This window comes from Mustela nivalis (genome assembly GCF_964662115.1).
Source record: "Mustela nivalis genome assembly, chromosome: 6".
Classification (NCBI taxonomy): domain Eukaryota; kingdom Metazoa; phylum Chordata; class Mammalia; order Carnivora; family Mustelidae; genus Mustela; species Mustela nivalis.
In genome coordinates, this window is record NC_139025.1 from 95,643,945 (window position 1) to 95,661,381 (window position 17,437).

General features: G+C 51.3%; 1 protein-coding gene across 2 annotated transcripts in view; it reads right to left on the reverse strand.

The window, feature by feature from the left end:
* Positions 1-2,220: 2,220 nt before the first annotated feature.
* TEP1 (telomerase associated protein 1) overlaps positions 2,221-17,437 on the reverse strand; it is a 57,128-nt gene continuing 41,911 nt past the window's right edge. For both annotated transcript variants that reach the window (XM_082736738.1, XM_082736737.1), the window contains exons 22-55: positions 16,750-16,863; positions 16,538-16,655; positions 16,190-16,384; positions 15,896-16,071; positions 15,642-15,798; positions 15,351-15,530; positions 14,892-14,984; positions 14,496-14,628; positions 14,190-14,340; positions 13,802-13,935; positions 13,495-13,583; positions 13,132-13,246; positions 12,451-12,691; positions 12,133-12,256; positions 11,183-11,307; positions 10,960-11,059; positions 10,594-10,749; positions 10,236-10,448; positions 9,825-9,978; positions 9,508-9,720; positions 8,741-8,901; positions 8,393-8,506; positions 7,311-7,418; positions 6,813-6,945; positions 6,656-6,732; positions 6,421-6,553; positions 6,151-6,287; positions 5,884-6,008; positions 4,705-4,848; positions 4,449-4,548; positions 3,207-3,312; positions 2,897-3,102; positions 2,670-2,774; positions 2,221-2,448 (exon numbers count right to left, since the gene is read on the reverse strand). In XM_082736738.1, the coding sequence (XP_082592864.1) occupies positions 2,326-2,448; positions 2,670-2,774; positions 2,897-3,102; positions 3,207-3,312; positions 4,449-4,548; positions 4,705-4,848; positions 5,884-6,008; positions 6,151-6,287; positions 6,421-6,553; positions 6,656-6,732; positions 6,813-6,945; positions 7,311-7,418; positions 8,393-8,506; positions 8,741-8,901; positions 9,508-9,720; positions 9,825-9,978; positions 10,236-10,448; positions 10,594-10,749; positions 10,960-11,059; positions 11,183-11,307; positions 12,133-12,256; positions 12,451-12,691; positions 13,132-13,246; positions 13,495-13,583; positions 13,802-13,935; positions 14,190-14,340; positions 14,496-14,628; positions 14,892-14,984; positions 15,351-15,530; positions 15,642-15,798; positions 15,896-16,071; positions 16,190-16,384; positions 16,538-16,655; positions 16,750-16,863 (4,753 nt within the window). In that variant the 3' untranslated portion in view covers positions 2,221-2,325. The remainder of the gene's footprint in view (positions 2,449-2,669; positions 2,775-2,896; positions 3,103-3,206; positions 3,313-4,448; positions 4,549-4,704; positions 4,849-5,883; positions 6,009-6,150; positions 6,288-6,420; positions 6,554-6,655; positions 6,733-6,812; positions 6,946-7,310; positions 7,419-8,392; positions 8,507-8,740; positions 8,902-9,507; positions 9,721-9,824; positions 9,979-10,235; positions 10,449-10,593; positions 10,750-10,959; positions 11,060-11,182; positions 11,308-12,132; positions 12,257-12,450; positions 12,692-13,131; positions 13,247-13,494; positions 13,584-13,801; positions 13,936-14,189; positions 14,341-14,495; positions 14,629-14,891; positions 14,985-15,350; positions 15,531-15,641; positions 15,799-15,895; positions 16,072-16,189; positions 16,385-16,537; positions 16,656-16,749; positions 16,864-17,437) is intronic.

Here is a 17,437-nt window from a genome sequence, read left to right on the forward strand (position 1 = left end):
AGTAAAAGAAAAATAAAGTGATCAAAATTGGAACACCTGGGTGGTTCAGTCAGTTGAGCATCTGCCTTTGGCTCACTTCATGATCCCAGGGTCCTGGGATTAAGCCCCATTTGGGGCTCCCTGCTCAGCGAAGAGCCTGCTTCTCCCTCTCCCTCTGCCATCCCTGGACTCCCCCACAACTGTGCTCTCTGACTCTTATCTCTTGTCAAATAAATACAATAAAATCTTTAAAAACAAACAAATAAAAAAAACTCAAAATGTTTAAACTATCTAAATTAGGGGCACCTGGGTGGCTCAGTCCTTAAGCAGCTGCCCTCAGCTCTCAGGTCATGATCCCAGGGTCCTGGGATTGAGCTTTGTATTGGGCTCCCTGCTCAGAGGGAAGCCTGCTTCTCCCTCTATCACTCCCCCTGCTTGTGTTCCCTCTCTTGCCGTCTCTGTCTCAGTGTCAAATAAATAAATAAATAAAATCTTAAAAATAAAACAAAATAAAATAAATTACCTAAATTAATTTTCCCTTCAACTCCCTTGGGCACATGTTTACAGTTACCCAGAGTCTCTTATTGTCACTCACAGCAATTATACTATGACCTTGCTGTACACCTATAAGGTAAGAAAGACAAAAATACCTCAGGCGGGCCTGGCCAACAAGGCTGAGTCTATTGAGCAAAGGTCAAGTTAGCCTTTTCTTAACTTTTTCCATCCCCATCCTCCAGCCTTAGATGGGGTGCTTTTGTAGAATTTTTAGAGCTTGGAACACAGACGTCTAGGGCTTCCTCCTGTCCTTGGCCCATGCTCTCAGTAGAGCAAAAAGCAAAAGACTGAAACCAGCAACTTTCAGGATGATGCTGTGCCATGGTTCTCTGTAGCATTTCTGGGTAGTATTATAAATCATAAATTTCAAATAACCTTAATTTGGATTCTGGTCACAAGGTATGTGGAGGAGGTGGTCTAGAAGGTACTTTTAGAGCCCTTGCATGAGACACATGAGAGAAGATAGAAGCATGACCCATGATTAAAACATCAGTTGATGGAATTTCTTATATCTTTATCCTCCAGCTGAGGGAGACCATGGGGCACTAGTAGAAATAAGGGGAAAGTCTCTCAGATGATCTGTCCACGAAAACCTGGAATCAGGGCAAAGTAAGAACAAAACTCAATACCCCTCAACTCCCCAGTTCCTCAAAATTCATTTCTTTCTCTCTCTCTCTTTTTTTTTTTTTAAGATTTTATTTATTTATTTGAGAGAGAGAGAGTGAGAGTGAGCATGAGAGGGGAGGTCAGAACGAGAAGCAGACTCCCATGGAGCTGGGAGCTCAATATGGGGCTTGATCCCAGGTACTCCGGGATCATGACCTGAGCTAAAGAGAGTCGCTTAACCAACTGAGCCACCCAGGCACCCGTCAAAACTCATTTCTAATCAGAGTGCAGTGGTAGTTCTCTGAGAAAACCCTACCAACTTAGAACAAAATCTTGTAAGCCTGGCTTCTCATATACGAGTCCTTGAGCTTTGGGACATAGAAGACCTTGAACTTTTCCCTAACTCTTAGAGTCTCAGGAAACTTCCTCTCCCATAAGATAAAACTATAGGAAAACAAGGTTTTAGAACTTAAAAGGATCACAGTCCATGGTGAGTCCATGGGTAGGATTGTTCCATCTCTCCATTTGTTTTAATCTTCACGAACTTCAATTTGAGAGCTACACTTTTGGGGTTTCTTCCAAGAATGCAAATTACTATTACTGACAAACATGTGCAGGTCAAGTGGCTGCTGCTGCCTAGTCAGTGGCTGTGAAAGCCAGGAGTCCCATTCCACTCAGCGCCCTAGCTTCTCACTTCTTATCTGGGCAGTCAGTTCCGCACAGAAGAGGCTGCTTCTGTGGGAGGAACTTAATGTTCTCTCTAAACGCCCTGACTGGGGGGGCACTTTCAACTCACTCCTCCTTTTCTTAATCTTTCTTGACTAAGTGAGATGTCTTCAGCTCTCTGTTCAAACTAATTGCCGGCCAACATCACTCATTCCTTCCCCCGCCAGGAACGGCATCTCAGGACCCTTGGACGAGCAAGTGACACAAGACTTCTAAAGCCTGATTTCAAAGAATATCTATGAAAGAACTGGTTCCCTTTCTTGCAGTTTTAGTAAGGACTAATGTTAAATCAGAAAAGAAACATGAGGACATCCATATTCCTCTGATCCACATCCACATCAGAACACAGGCAGATTGCACTGGAGATTTTCTGACACTTTATTTAAAAAATTGAATCAAGAAAGGAGCCACTTAGTGTCTTCCGGCTTTGCATCTCAAGCACAAGTGGGTGGGGCATCTTTACTCCCAGGAGAGAAAGTACACGTTGCCCAGTGTGTCTCCCACTGCAAGCTTCAGGGTAGAGTCGGGGCCCAGCCAAGGTTCCAGGCAGCTGACAGCCGCTTCACACTGGAACAGACCCAGCTACAAAGGGAAACAAAATATGGGGAGGTGAAGTTTACAAGCCTAGGGCCTCCTTACTAACTCATTTTTCTCTCACATTAATGCCTTTTATTTAGAAATAGGTTAGTTGCACATGATAGCAAGGATAGAAGAAAACAGAATTTTGATCTTTTGTACATTCTTTGCCCAAGTTTGCCCTCTGTGACATTCTTTGAGCCCTCCTTGCACACATACACACTTACCAGCTGCATACTGGGTCTCTCCCACAGCTTAACATCTCTGTCCTTTGAAGCTGTCACCAGCAACCCAGGCAGGACATGGAGGGCTGTGACCGAGCCCGAGTGAATCTTGGAGGGGAAGGAGAAGTGATGTGCTGAGCTTTCAGTGGGTCTTCCTTTGTCAAGGAAGCATCCACCTGTCAGACAGAAGGCCTCTTCCCCTCTATTTGTGACCCATGCCTCTAACTCACCTTTCTACGCTGCTGAGTCCTCAGCTGTGAGGGTGGGGACCAGCTATCTGTGCTGCTGTCTTGCACAGATGGGGCCGTCTCTGGAATTGGGGTTTCAGGCATTTCCGTTTTCTGCCAGAGGTTGCTTGTCTCCCATTCTCCTTCGGGGGTGCACTTGGCGAGTTTCCACAGCAACCCATCAGAGCTGGCACACAAAAATGAGGACTCTGCCATTTCAAGGACAGAGGTTAGAGCTAGGTTTCTGGCTTCATAGGACCCAGCGTCACCTACAAGGCATCTCCAGACCTGTGGGTCCTCCCATCCCACTCACCAGATTCCGGTTTGGCTTGGGTTACCAACACGTAGGTCCCAGTAGGATTCTCCAGGTTTGGCTCAAACTCGAGGCTCTCTTGAAACTCTCCTGACTCCTTTTGCCTCTGTGAAAGGATGGCTCATTTTGTTCAGCCTACTCATAGCAGTTGACACTATATAGCCAAAGCAACTGTTTTAGGCTCTGGGCTGGTCAGCACTTTTTTTTTTTTTTTAAGATTTTATTTACTTATTTGTCAGAGAGAGAGCACAAGCAGGCAGAGTGGCAGGCAGAGGGAGAGAGAGAAGCAGACTCTCCTCTGGAGAAGAAGCCCAATTCGGGAATTGATCGCAGGATCCTGGGATCATGACCTGAACCGAAGTCAGCAGGTTCACTGACTGAGCCACTCAGGCATGCCTGGTCAGGACTTTCTTAACTGTGATTTAGACATCGTAAAGAGCGTGAACGCTTTTTTTTTTTTTAAGATTTTATTTATTTATTGTGTGAGAGCAAGACAGAGAGAGAAAACACACAAGCAGTGGGAGCAGCAGGCAGAGAAAGAAGCAGGCTCCCCACTGAGCAAGGAGCCAAGGACTCCATCCCAGGATCCCAGGATCATGACCACAGCCGAAGGCAGAGCCTTAACCAACTGAGCCAGCCAGGCATCCCTAAGTGCACGAATCTTAAATGTACATCTCAAGGAACTTCTGCATATGTATACATCCGTGCAATCACTGCCAAAGTCAACATGTAGAACATTTCCGTCACCCTAGAAACTTGCCTTCGTGACCCTTCCCAGTCAATACCAGAGCTAACAATATTCTGAGTTTTGTCACCATAAATTAGTTCCATTTGTTCTTTAACTTTATGTGAATGAAAGCATGTAGTATGTACTCTTTTGTGTCTGACTTCTTTCACCCGATGTCATGTCTATGAGATATGTCTGTATTGTTCCAGACACTAGTACTCACAGTGACAAGACAAGAGAGACATGAGAAAAAAAGCAATTAAGAAAACTCCTACATTGATGGTTCCCTGTGATTTTTTTTTTTTAACACTGGAATCCTTTTTTGTATCAGTAAAATATTACAGGGAAGCTGAAACCCACTATAGAATGCTCTGAAGTAGAGCCACTCCAGTTGAAGGAAGAGAAGGGAATTTGGAACCAATGCCTTTACCCTCCTCTTATCCTCAACCATGGCCCCAAGGTTTTAAAAGTGTTGGTCGTGGACAAATGTTTTAACACACTCAAATCAGACTTACTAAGAGATAAAGGCCTCTAGTTTCCACTGACTGCAGGACAAACACACCATAGTCCAGATGGGTGGACAACAACATAGCACCTTCCGAATAGCGGCAGCTCCTGGTTTATAAGAAAGAAAGAGGCTGAACCCATGAACATCCATCCTCTCTGTAAGACCCCAGGGTTTTGTTCTAAGTTAGACCCAAGTTCAGGGTAACCACTAACCCACTTTTCCTTTTTCTGTAGCCTGAGCGGAAACAGCTTTTTGAATCCTACCAGATTTCAGAAGGAGCCTCCCCTGGTTTCATGCACTGTAACCGCAAACCCGCATCGGCCAAGATGAGGGAGTGACCGTCTGGAGCTAGGGCCACACCTGTCAGGAACCCTAAGTCCTCCTGCAGAACTCGGTTCAGGTGAAGACTGCAACTCAAAAAAGGTACAAGGACAAAGAGAGACCCTATTTTAGTCCACCTCTCTCAGGCTCCTTGGCTCCCCATGAATTCCTCAGGAGAGAAGTACAGAACGCAATCAATTACCTTCCCTACAAATTCTCTTCCTCTGTTTTTCTTATATCAGTATTCATCATCACCATCCCCTCACCTGCTCAAATGAGGCATCTCTTGGCTTCTTGTCTCTTCCTTCCCTCCTGACCTCCAACTGATTAATAAGCACTGTGGATTCTACTTGCCAATACCTGCCTAAATCTCTATCCCTCCTTCTCATCCTTCTCGGGGCCCACACTATGTCTTCCCTGGACTAGAGCAACTGCTGTGAAGGTGGCCTCTCTGCCCGTAGTATCTCTCTACTACTACCCATCTTCCATAATGCCACTGGAGTCCTCTTCCTAAACTGCAGCTAACTATTCTCAAAATCCTTGACACTGTGCCCTCTACAGCCTTCCCCCAGTTTATCTTTTCAATCCAATTCCCCAAACCCCCCACCACCACTCTCCCCAAGAACCCAACATCTGAGCTGTGCCAGAATATACCATGCACTCTCATGCCTCCTTGCCTTTTGTTAATACTACTGAAACACCATTTCCTTCCCTTAAGGATCCAGAGAACTCCTACTCACCCTTAAAGCCCAACCTCAAATAGCAACTCTTTTGTAAACTATAAATTTCTCAAATTCTGGGAATTATAGATCTCTTCCTTATAGCACTAATCACTCTGCCTGTTGCCGGTGATTGACTTCAGTGCATATTCCTCTACTGTGCTTCCTAAATTAAAAGGTAATTTCAATCTGGTTCACACAGCCTGGCTCAGAGCTTAGCCTAAAGTAGACACTGATAACTATTTAAGTTGACATGAAGGGAAACCAAAACAATTTCCCAAGGACTTTTTCCCACTTACTAACATCCTATTGACCTAGTTCAGAAGTAGGGGTGGAGTGATTTGCACAAAATCTATAAGGAGACCATCGACATATCACATTGACCCAGCTGCCCCATCTCACCTGAAATTTCTGGATGTTGAACCCTCCTGCAGGTCCACGTGCCACTCACTGACCTTTTCATTAGCACTGAGAACAATCAAGGTACGTGCCGAGTACCACACCAGAGCATTGATGTGGCCTGGAGCCTGGGGAGCATGACATGTTCATCTCAGTATTCCCGAAGAGCCAGGGTTAACCCTCATTCCCTCCCAGCCACCTACGCACACCAGTACATGTACAGCTGGGGCAGAAGTCACACAGACAAGCACCAAGGTTGATCCAATTCACCTGTGCTGTGGCCACAGCCTTAGCTTCATGCCACAGAGTTAGTTCCCCAGTTCGATTCCCAGATACTGCCACAGAACCATCGGGGGCCCAGGCCACAGCAGTGATGGCTACAGGACTCCTGGGTGTGTATGTGTCATCTGGAGAAGGAAGTAGGTGATGCATTAGAAGTTGAACCACTCCTAGGACACAAGGAGATATCAGGCCACCCTTGACCTTCATGGTCCCACTAACACACCCCTCTATATACTGCCTCTCTCCATGCCTTCTCACCTGCTTCCTCGGGTACCTGCCAGAGCCGTACAGAACCATCCTCTGAGGTGGTCAACAGGAGGCCTGAGGTGTCTGAAACTGCAGCTGCACTGATTGGGCCACTGTGTCCCAGGAGGGTGTGTGTCTGAAACACCTAGGAGGAAAGGACGGAGGTGGGAAAGCAGGGGCTCAGCGTCATAGTTGTCCTACTCTGCCCTCTCCACTCCATCCACCCCAGTCCTTTCAGGGAACTCACCAAGAGCGGATGCCACAACCGTGTGGCCCCATCCAGTCCAACAGTCACCACTAGAAGCTCTGACCCAGGCTGCCCAACTGAGAAGGCACAGAGATGAAGTCAGAAGAAGGGGGAAAGCAGGGGGGAAGGGAGGAAAAGGGAACTGGCATTTCCTTACCTGCCCGGGGCTCGAGGGCAGCGGCACAGTGGCTGATAGGTCCTGAGTGAGCAGGGATGCTCGTCAGCTCCACACCCTGATGGTCCCACACTTTCAGTGTTCCATCTCGGCCCACAGACACCACATGTTCTTCCTATTCCAGAGCACAGGATCAGACCAGAATCGCACCGAGCAGGACAAGAGGAGTATGCCTCCTACCACAGAGGTGAGGGCTGAGGACTAAAGGCCTACGAGATGTCCAAGAGTGTGGAGAACTTGGGGACACAGGCTGGGTGGCTCAGGACTGCAATCCTGCACACAGTTCAGACACTGAGCTGCCCTCTTCCTCCCCTCACACCAACCCTCCATCTCAATACCCTCATCCTGCTCTAATTCAGGCCCGAGTATCTCATTCTTTATACTTCTTTTGCCTTTGAGATTAGATACCCAATGCACCCATCTCCCAAAGCCTCCTTAGCCTTCCCAGGGCCCCGAGTGAGTTTTCTGCCACCTCCTCACCGCGGCCACCACGGCGCTCACGGCACTCTGATGACCTAGGAAGTGGCCAAGCTGCTGTTGCTGTCCTGGGTCCCACAGCCCCACAGAGCCATCACTGGAGCAGGAGACCTGCACAGTCAGAGGTCAGAGAAGTGGGATTAGCAGCATGCCTCCAGCATTTTTGTACACTGACAACGCGGGCACAGGGTGGGGTGGGCATTAAGGTTGGTGATTAAGAACATTGGCTGTGCTGGGTTCAGTTCCAAGCTCCACCATCCTTTACTTTGTGACCTGTGGCAAGTTCATCTCTCTGCGCCTTGGGATTGTCATCCAGTCAACGAGGATAGTAACAGTGTCACTATTTGCTGTGGCTGCTGCGGGGCTGATGTACCTGCACCTACACGAAGGGCTGCCTAGTACGTACTGAACACTGAATGCATAGTGGCTGTTGTCCCTGTTATTCACAAACTGTCAGTCAACAAACCAGACAAAGGTGAACAGCCTTCAATACCAAGGAAAGATGCAGCTGCCCAGCAGGCAGGGGCAGAGAGCAGTCTGTGACAATTCTAGTCAACTGATTCTCACTCCTTTCTCATCTGTTCCTGAGAACAAGTGTGGGAACTGTGCATGGGAAAACTAGGCTTCACCAACCTTAAGTGCATAATCTTAGGGGTTTGTTTTTGTTTTTGTTTTTTGCCTTAGGACCGAAGAAAATACAGCAGTATCCTCTCACTGCAGGGATAGGTACCCTAAGCCTTTGGGGAGACAGTTCTGTGTTCTTATTAAGAATCAGGGCTCTCTTATGATTAGTGCCTCAGCCTCATCACTTATACGGCCTTGAAAATGTTCTTTAATCTATCTGAGCTCAAGATCCTCATCTGTGAAATAGAGATAGTAGTACTGTCTACTTCACACGGAGTTGTAAAGACTAAATGAGGCAAGATGTATAAAGAGCTTAGTTCAATTCCTGGCACATACTTGCTCAATAAATGTCAGCTATTACTATTATTATAAACAGGTGTTGGAAGCAGGATGACTTGGGCCATGTGGTCCTCCCCCAGGAACCCTGCTGGGCTCTGCCCCACCCCCACCCCTTCCCTTACCAGTAGGTTGTCTCTGGTCCAGGCACAGCCAGTGACCCAGTCACGGTGACAGGCAGAGAAGGAGCAAATCAGAACAGGGGCTCTGGGCATCCGCACATCCCAGCAGAAGAGATTCTGGATAGGTCCCAAGACAGGGAGCAGTCAGGACCAGAGGAGGGAGGTAGGAACATCAGGGCCATTTCCGGCAAGAAAGTTTAAAGGAGTAGGGAATATTAGGGAAGGGGTGGTAGAAAGAGGTGGCCTAGGGGTGTGGTAAAGCAAAATGCCTCGGGAGCCATGGGAAATGGACTGTTGAGGAGTCCAAGACTCAGAGGGGCTGTGGGCTCAAGGAGGGAGCCCGCGGCTCACCCGGTCCCTGCCCCCGGTAGCCAGCCTGCCTCCATCGGTGCTGAAGCTACAACAGCTCACAGGACCCTCATGTTTCCGGAGCTCAGTGTCACGGGGAAAGTCTTCTGCTGTCTGTGCCAGTGTCAGCAACTGCCTTGGCCAGAGCCGCACTGTGAAATCTTCTGCATTGGAAAGAGGGAGAAAGAAAGATTCCCTGAAAGAGGACGTGAGACAGGATCCCAAAGACAAAGGCAAGCATGCTGGGTGAGGGTGATGTCCAATGGCAGTGAGTCACAGGCTATGGAGTACCCGAGTGACAAGGGTCAGTCATTGTATGAGGTTACAAGACAGGAACACCAGGCACTCCTAGCTCTGGCTCTTCAGCTCCCCAACTCCGTGCTACACCTCGGACCCTCCTCTTCTCCTCTTCCACTATCACTTGGACCAAGTCTCCTACCTGGAGAGGACTAAGACCATTCTGCATTTCCACCTCAACATCTCTCTCCTCCTCCTAAGGGAAACCCATCCCCATACACAGCAAAGTCTGAGACCCCTGGGCAGAAACTCAGAGGATTCCAGCAATTAACAGAGGTCCCAGAATCAGGGTTAGAAAACAAGAAGAAACAGTGTAGATTGATGATGCAAGAGAAGTGCATTTACAAGTACTTTGAAAGTTTTAAAGATAATTATATGTGTGCGTGTGTGTGTGTTTCCTATACACATACACATATAAATTGAGGGAAGGCACAAGCATATTTGAAAGGAAGCTGCCCAATGCCCAGCAGTACCTGAGGCAGAAGCCAAGAGTTCTTTGGAGGTGGCCAGCCCCAACACGGGCTTCTGGTACCTGGATAAGAACCAGAGGGACTGAAGGGAACCTCCTTTCAGAGTCCAGCCTTGCAGGGACCCATCTTCTGCACCACTCACCAACACCTCAGGGCTTAGCCAGACCAGTGCAGACACTGCCACATCTACTGCCTGACACTGAGCCCCCTGGGAACCTAGAGTATGAGGAAAAAGCAGAGTGAGACACTGGGAAAGGGAATTCAGGGTGGGGAGGTTCTTTCCAAAGGCTCAAACACCCCATCCCCTCTCTCTTCAGCACCTGAAGCGATTTTGTAGATCCTGATGCCATCTGCTCGGTACCCAACGGCCACCTGATCACCATCTGGGCTGAGAGCCACAGAGAGGGCAGGAGAGAGAGAAAGGGAACCCAGGCACCCCCGGGGCTGACCCAGAGATCCAGACCACACCTGAACCTGAGGGCCAAGAACAGGACTTAAAGATACAACACTTCTACCCCTAGAGCAAGAGCCACCCCCATTAAAGTCCTCCTCCTCCCTCAAGGGCTCCCCTCTCTTCTCAGAAAGCAGCCCATGCATACACTGCATCCCTCTCCCTGTAGCTTGCACCAGCGAAGCCCCTCCACAGTGTCCCCAACAAAGGCTCCACCCTCACCCAAATACCCCTGCCCTCCCCCCTCCTCCTAACCCACCACCAGCCTCTGCCACCTGACCTTGCCATCCTCTCCGGCTGTCAGTAACTGGCGCCCAGCGCGCAGGAAGAGGGCAGCAGCCACAATGCCGTGGTGGGCCGGGAAGACAGCTAGCCGTGCCCCCTCATGCCAGGACCACAGTTCTACCGTGCTGTCCAGCCGACCCACAGCCACAACCCGCCCAGGCGCATTGAACACCAAGGTACGGACAGAGGCTCCTGGGGCTCCCAGTTCCTACCCAAGGAAGTAGAAACAGAAATGTGGGGACCTGCCCTCAAAACAAGCCCAAAGTGAAACAAAATGTGGATGTCCATAATCCCGTATCTTCCACTCCTGCCCTCTTGGCCTTCCTGCCCCAGAGCCTCGCAGGAATTCTCACCTTGGCAGCTTTGAGCCCGTCCACATGGAAGAAGCTGAAGCTGCCAGCCCAGCTGCCCACAGCCATCACCTGCCCCTCTGGGTGGAAAGCAACGCAGTTCAGAGGCCGGGGACACGTGTGCTGGAAGGCCAGCTGCCCACGGACTGTGTCCCACAGCTGAAGGAGAAAGAAAGGGAGAAAACTAGGTGCCTAGTACAGATACCTAAGCCTCTCAAGCCCAGAGGCCATCTTGTCCAGCCCCCTGCCCTCAGCCTCCCCCAGGCACCAGGAAAAGCCTCCCCCAGGCCAAGCCACACTAAGAGAACAACTTGTGGGGATGACTTGCATTTAGGGCCACTTTGACTACCACTGCCCCTTGGTCATTACCTTTAGGCATCCCCCTAGACACACGGTGGCCAGCAGCCGGCGGTCTGGGCTTAGGCAGCAGCCAGTGATTTGATACTGGTGAGCACTGGTCTGGAGCACCCTAGCCCAGGGAGACAAAGTTAGGCTTCTGGGCCCCTGGCCTCCCTCCTCTTTCCCCTGCCCTGAGGGCTTCTGACAAGCAGGGAAGACTCTCACTCCAAGACATGGGGGAGGGGTCCCTTACCGACAACCTTGTTGCAGGTCCCAGAGCTCCAGAAGCCCATCAAAGGCAGTAAGAAAGAGGGCACCATCCGAGAGGAATGAGCAAGAGGAGACCCCATCACAGCCGCTCACCAAAGACTTCTCCTCCTATGAGAACAAGCAGGGAAGCATGCTCAGAACATTACCCTGACCCCCAGTGTCCAGCCACTCCAAGCTCCAACCAAAAAGGAGGCCAAGGCAAGAAGGGATAGAGAAAGGGTGGCCCTCTGGCCCCACATCAGGAGCTTTGGGCCCCACTCCAGATGTGGGCCAAGCCTCGGTTCAAGTGGTGCCACATCTCCCCTATGCCCAACCCCATATGCATCCCCAAGTCACAGAAGATTCTGAGGGGTTTGTGTATGTATGCACACATATATACATATATGGCAGTGGGAGCTGATATGGGTGGGAGGCAGAGAAAGGGAGTTGCTATGGCTGTGGGACCCACTTCAGCCTAATCTGCTGTTACCTTCCTTCAAGCACCCTCTGCTGCAATCATTCCCAGAAGTTTCCTGGAAACATTCTCCCCTGTGCCTTTTACTCAACTGGAATGTGTACTCTTGCCTGTCCCATGTTCTCCCGGAGGTATCCAACTCACTCAGCTCTTGTCTATATTATTCAGTTATGTTTTGGTTCCTTTCCACCTTGTATGTCTTCTCTTTCAACAAAATGGCCATTTGGTAGGCAAAGACAGGTATGTACCTGGAGATGCTTAGTACAGTACAGCCTTAGTACAGCCCTGAATGGAAAGGTATGCAGCAAATATTTGGCAGGTGTGACTGATTTAATACCAAGCCTTTGATTTTATGTGAAGGAAACGCAAGTTGCTGAATCAAACAGGGTGATAACAGACGGGGCTGGCTTGCTGAGGTCTTCAGGACAGTTTGTGAGGCTTTTTCTAGAGGCAAACTCTGCCCACCTTGAGTGTCATACCTTCCAGGTTCTCAGGTCCAACAAGTAAACCATCCCGTTACCAGTGCCAACAGCAGCTCTTTGCCCACTGGGGGAGAGGGCCACCGCTGTGGGGGATGAGGAAACTGCCAGAGATAGGCTGGAGCTAGATAAAGAGTGGGAAGAAAGGGAGGAAACCAGGATTTCAGAGAAGGAAGGGGCCAGGAATTCACACTTGCATTCCTGTGCCTGAGTCCCCTCCTCCTTTGTGACTCTGGTCTGTCTTTCTTCTCTAGTTTCAGAAAGGGCTGTGGCTTGCTCTCTGATAGGCTTCCCAGTACCCGGGGCCATGGACCTTACTTCTGCTGGCCCTCCACAGTGTGGGGTTTATTAAGCCATCGTAGCGTGTGCTGGGGGCGCCATCGCTGGAAAAGCTGTGGGGCCTGGTGGCAAAGAGGTGAGTCCAGGGGCTGGTTGGCTGCCTGCTGGGGCAGGAGCAGGGGGTACTGGCTGAGGACAGGAGCTTGCTGCCTCAGGAACGTGTGAAACATGGCAGTCTCAGCCTCAGGAAGACTTTGCTCATCTTCAGGGACTGAGGAAGCTGTGGGAAAGATGCGGAGCATCACTGGGGAGCCAGCCCATAGCCCCATTAACCCCAGTACCAAATATAGTCATATGATGTGTCAAAATGTTAAGTCTTGAAGCCTTCTGGCCCTACATCAGGAAGACCCGTTAAAAGTACAAAGCCTTAGGCCCCACTCTGGACCTAGGGAACCAGAATCCAGGAACCCAGAGATCTATAATTTGAACAACATTTCCAGGTAATTTTAGGCCTGTTAAATAAAGTTTGAGAACCTTTGGTCTAAGAGACCGGGGCAGAAGATCCCCTGAAAATCACCTCCTTACCCTCTTGGCCTTTTCGGCCTAGCATAGAAATTTAACTGTTCTTTGCATTATACCTCCCGCCCCCCACCCCCAGCACACCCCCTGTGAACACACCAAGGAGGCCCGTATCTCAGAGAAGCCACTGACTTATCTTACCGTAGAGGGCATGGGCCTCCAGGAGCCGAGAAACCAGACCCAGTTCCAGGTGTGCAGCCACCACATGGAGATTGGTGAGGAATTTTGCAAGAAGGCCACGGTTCCCGCTCTGGAGCTGGGAAGATTGGATGGGACTCGTTAGGATGTGAAGAGGCAGGTGAGAAGGAAGAATCTAGTTTTAGATTCTGTGCAGCCAGGACCTCGACCTAGGAGCTGGGACAAAGGACATGGAGGAAGAGGGCAGGAAAACTGGATGGAGAAAGGTAGAGAGGGGTGGCGGTAGTGGTGGTCAAGGGGGAGTGGGTCTCAGAATAGTCAAAGCAGTTGCCTGGGAGAAGGTGCCTATGGGATCTGGAGACTTACCAGGTGGTAAGGCAGATCTGCCAGGGCCTCAGGAAGGCAACTTCGGAAGGTGCCTGAGGCATCAGGGTCACAGGTCTTCCAGAGCTGAGCTGCAGGTGTGGGTCAGAGTAGACAGTGAGACAAGCTCGGTCCTGAAGCAGCTCCAAAGATTGCATGGCACAGGTCCCAGCAAAAGCCATCCACCCACTGGGGTGGCAGGTGAGGGCGCTAGCCGAATGGGAGCACCAGTGGGTGGTCCTGGCTTCCAGGCATCGGCCCCACCCTCAGTCTCCCGGGGTCAGTTTGGGCCAGTTCAGGCCGAAATCACCTGCGATGAGGACGTGTGCTGTCTTCTCCAGCCCCCGTCTCTTCCCATATCGACATTTAGCTGCTGTCCTCAGGGGCCCGGCAGGGAGGCAGAGCCGGGCACCAGCACGCTCGAGAGGGCCCTCCCCTAGCAGACTGTTCTCATGTGAGGGAGAGAGGGCAGGAGAGGAGGGGAGGAGGTCTGTCAGTGAGCACCTGGCATAGCTGTGGGCTCCCGTGCCCATCCCATAGAGTGGTAAATTAAGAAGCAGCCCATTTGGAGCCTGGGAGACAGGTGTCAGGGGCTATATCCAGGGAAGGGTGGAATGAAGAAAGGCTCACACGGGGCCCGGGCTCAAAGACAGGAAGGCACAGGAGATTGGTGGGAGTCCAAGTAGGGGCAGCTGTACCTGCGCAGACTCTGGACGAGGTAGACAAATGGGCCCATGGGGTAGGGGTCCCCACTGTTGCCAGCAGCCACTGCTTCTTCCCAGCTCTCAGCACCCCTGGGAAGTATCCGCCATGCACTCAGCACTCCATGCAACTGGTCCACGGTCAGACCTAAAAACCCCAGATCTCTGAAGCTCCCACCAAACCACAGAGTGTACCCATGCCATGGCACCCGGTCCTCCTCATACCACTCACTGAGACCCCAACTGAGCCAATGCCATCTAACCCCTGCGCATTCCGTCTCCCACGCAACCCCAACCACTGACCACTACATGTGGCTTCAAGGGTGGCCAAGGCTTGGGGAAGGATGTCGGGGCCATGTTCTTGCTCCAGGGTGCCCAGGATGTGCTGCAGCAGCAGCGGGACAGTGGAGGGCAGGGTCCGGAGTCTCTCAGACACCTGGGAGAAGAGGGAGACTGGGCTTCAGACAGTGGGGGGAGGAGAAGAGGCAGCTTTCATTGTAAGGAGGGGAGTGGGCAGCAGGAGGAACTGTGGAAAAGGATGAGAAAAAAAAGAGAAAGCATGGGGGAGATCCACCCCAAGGCGGCACAGGATGAGGGCAGGAAAAGTAGAGGGACAGGGGTGAAAGGAGCCAAATGAAAGAATGGGAAGTGGATTAGGACTGAAAAGATGAGCAGTGAGGGTTTACGCCCCCAGCCAACCTGCTCATAGAGCGTGTAGAGCCTCAGATGTTCGGTGACCAAGCGCAGGTAGAGCGGCAGAGAGGACCCCCGCTTCACCAGCAGCAGCCGCATCTGACGAGACAAAGGGGACTCAGTGCAGGGAGCAGACAGCAGGGCTGTGCCTCCTCTGAGAGTCCCCAGCAGGCATCACCTGATGGCCTCACCTCAGAACACAGCCATCCCTGCCCTCCGGTGCTATGCCAGACCCTCTTTCCGGAAAGCCCCCAATGGTTCAGCCTAGCGCACCCAATAACCACAGCCTTACTCCTTCCCTCATCAGGACAGGCCCCGGGAGGCCATTCACCAGGGGGAAAAGGCTGGCTGGTATTATAAGGATTCCCAGTTATTGACAGCTTCCACTGGCACAGAGCTCCTTCAGAAACCAAGGAGCAGGCTGCACGGGGTCCTCACCCCCACCACCCCTGGCCTACATCCAACCTGGTTGTTAAAAGGTGACTCCTCCAGCCGTTTCCCGTACAGAGCCAGCTCTTCTCTCACCAGCCGGGCCCGGGCAGATGGCTCCAGGGGCCCCAGGGCCACCACATGGGCACCTTGGCTCTGCTCAAGGGTCTCCACCAGGACCGCATCAGTAGACACGCTCAGTACCAGGTGCACCCTCTGTGATATTTGGGCAAAAGGGAAAGGAGGTGGAAAGAAAAAGAACAGGACAATGTTGGAGAGCTCCCTTCCCCACTACTGCATCCCACCCCACTTCCTTCTCACACTCACCGGGGGAAGGGTCTTTGGGATCCAGTCTGAGACTGGCTGCCCATGCTGACCCACCAGCCTGTCAGCCCCATCGATGATCAGCACCAGGGCTTGGCCACTTTTCAGGGACTGAGCATACTCAGGCAGCAGCCTCTGCTGGAGCTCCCATACTAGGCCCCTGTGTGTGCAGGGTAAGGACTAGGGTCAGCAGGAGAGGAAGACATACTGGTAGTGTCATATGGCATCAAGAGGCTGGGCTAATGGGGGATACACACCGGTAGGTGGTGGGGAGGCTGCTTGGCTTTTGCAGTTGGCTATGCAGATAGGCACAGAGGCGTCTGAGCAGGGTGAGGGCAAGACCCTGGTCTGGGCGGGCCCCTGAAAAGTGGAAGAAGACTAAGGGGACCACCTTGGCCCCACTGGGAGCCTGCAGGGCTGACACAAGAGATGCCTGCATGGAAAGCAAAGAGAAAACATGGTTATGTTTTCCACGCACAACTCCCTGTGGCCCACTTCCTTTGCCCACACAGCACCCCTTTCCTCCTGCCCAGGGCTCTGAGACTATGTACCAGGAAGGCCGTCTTGCCCTGTCCTGACTGCCCAGTCACCAGACTCAGCTTCTCTCGGTGAAGCATTAGCTGCTTCACTGTGTCCCGAAGAAGGTGCGGTCGGGCTGGACTCGGTGGGCTCTGCAGCTGCTGGAAGGTGGCCTGGACCAAGTCATCATCTGGGACGGAGACTGGCTGTTCCAGCTGGGCCCTAGGCTGAGGGCACATGGGCCAATAAATGACAATATTTCTATGGCCCTAGAACCCCCAGGCCTGAAAACTCACAGAGCCCCACCGAGTTACTTCCCATCCAGAACTACCCAGACCACTCCCTTGTCCACTCACCTGGCCATAGGTGCCCCTGCTCACCTGTATGTAAAGCTTCTGGATCATATTCCACAGGTCCTGCAGAACCAGCTGCCCAAACTCTTCCAGCCCCCCAGCATAGGGTCGGCCAGCTGCCACACCCCCCCACTCACAAGGGTAACTGTGGGCAAAGCGAGCACAAGCAGAGTTAGACAGGGCCTGGTTCCCCTCCCCATATCTCTCCCTGCAGGGGCTCTCTACCTCCCCCAGCTCACCTGCGACAGGTAAGCCCTTCCCGTCTGCTCAGGAAGCTTTTCAGTTCTGAGATCCGATGTGCAGCCTCTTCAGACTCAGAAGTAAAGTCAGGTTTCCATGTATCTGGTACAGAGCTGACCCCCAAAGAGACCCCAAGAGTGGTCTACACTCAGACCCCAGCCTCTCTTCACCTCCAACCATCAGACCTGGCTGTGGTTCCCTGAAACTCCCCAAGTGGAGATTGTTGGGGCCAATTCCACGTTAAAACCTGTTAAACCCCTATGGCCTGCCTGGGCCTACTTAGCCATAGTGACTCCATGTTGCCTAGGTAGCCATTTTGTTGTTTAATAAATGCTTCAGCAGTTACTAGTATCAGTTCCAGGTAACCATTACTAAAACACACAGGTAGGAGACATCCAGTCAGCCAAAGCCACATATGTAGATGTCTGCAGTTGTGCCCTATAAAACTAGCCTGTAAGACCAAGGGGTGTTCACTCTCTTCAGAGGAGGCCCTGGCTGGTCAGTCTGACTTCTAATGCTTGACATAGAATAAAACTTTACATAATTTTCACTTTGTCTCAGCCTCGTTCCCCTGGCCAGTCAGTCTACCTTCTAATGCTTGGCATAGAATAAGGCTTTGCATAACTTTCACTTTGTCTTAGTCTCGTTCCTTTGATAACGGAACCAACAGAAATCTCCTGGCTTCAG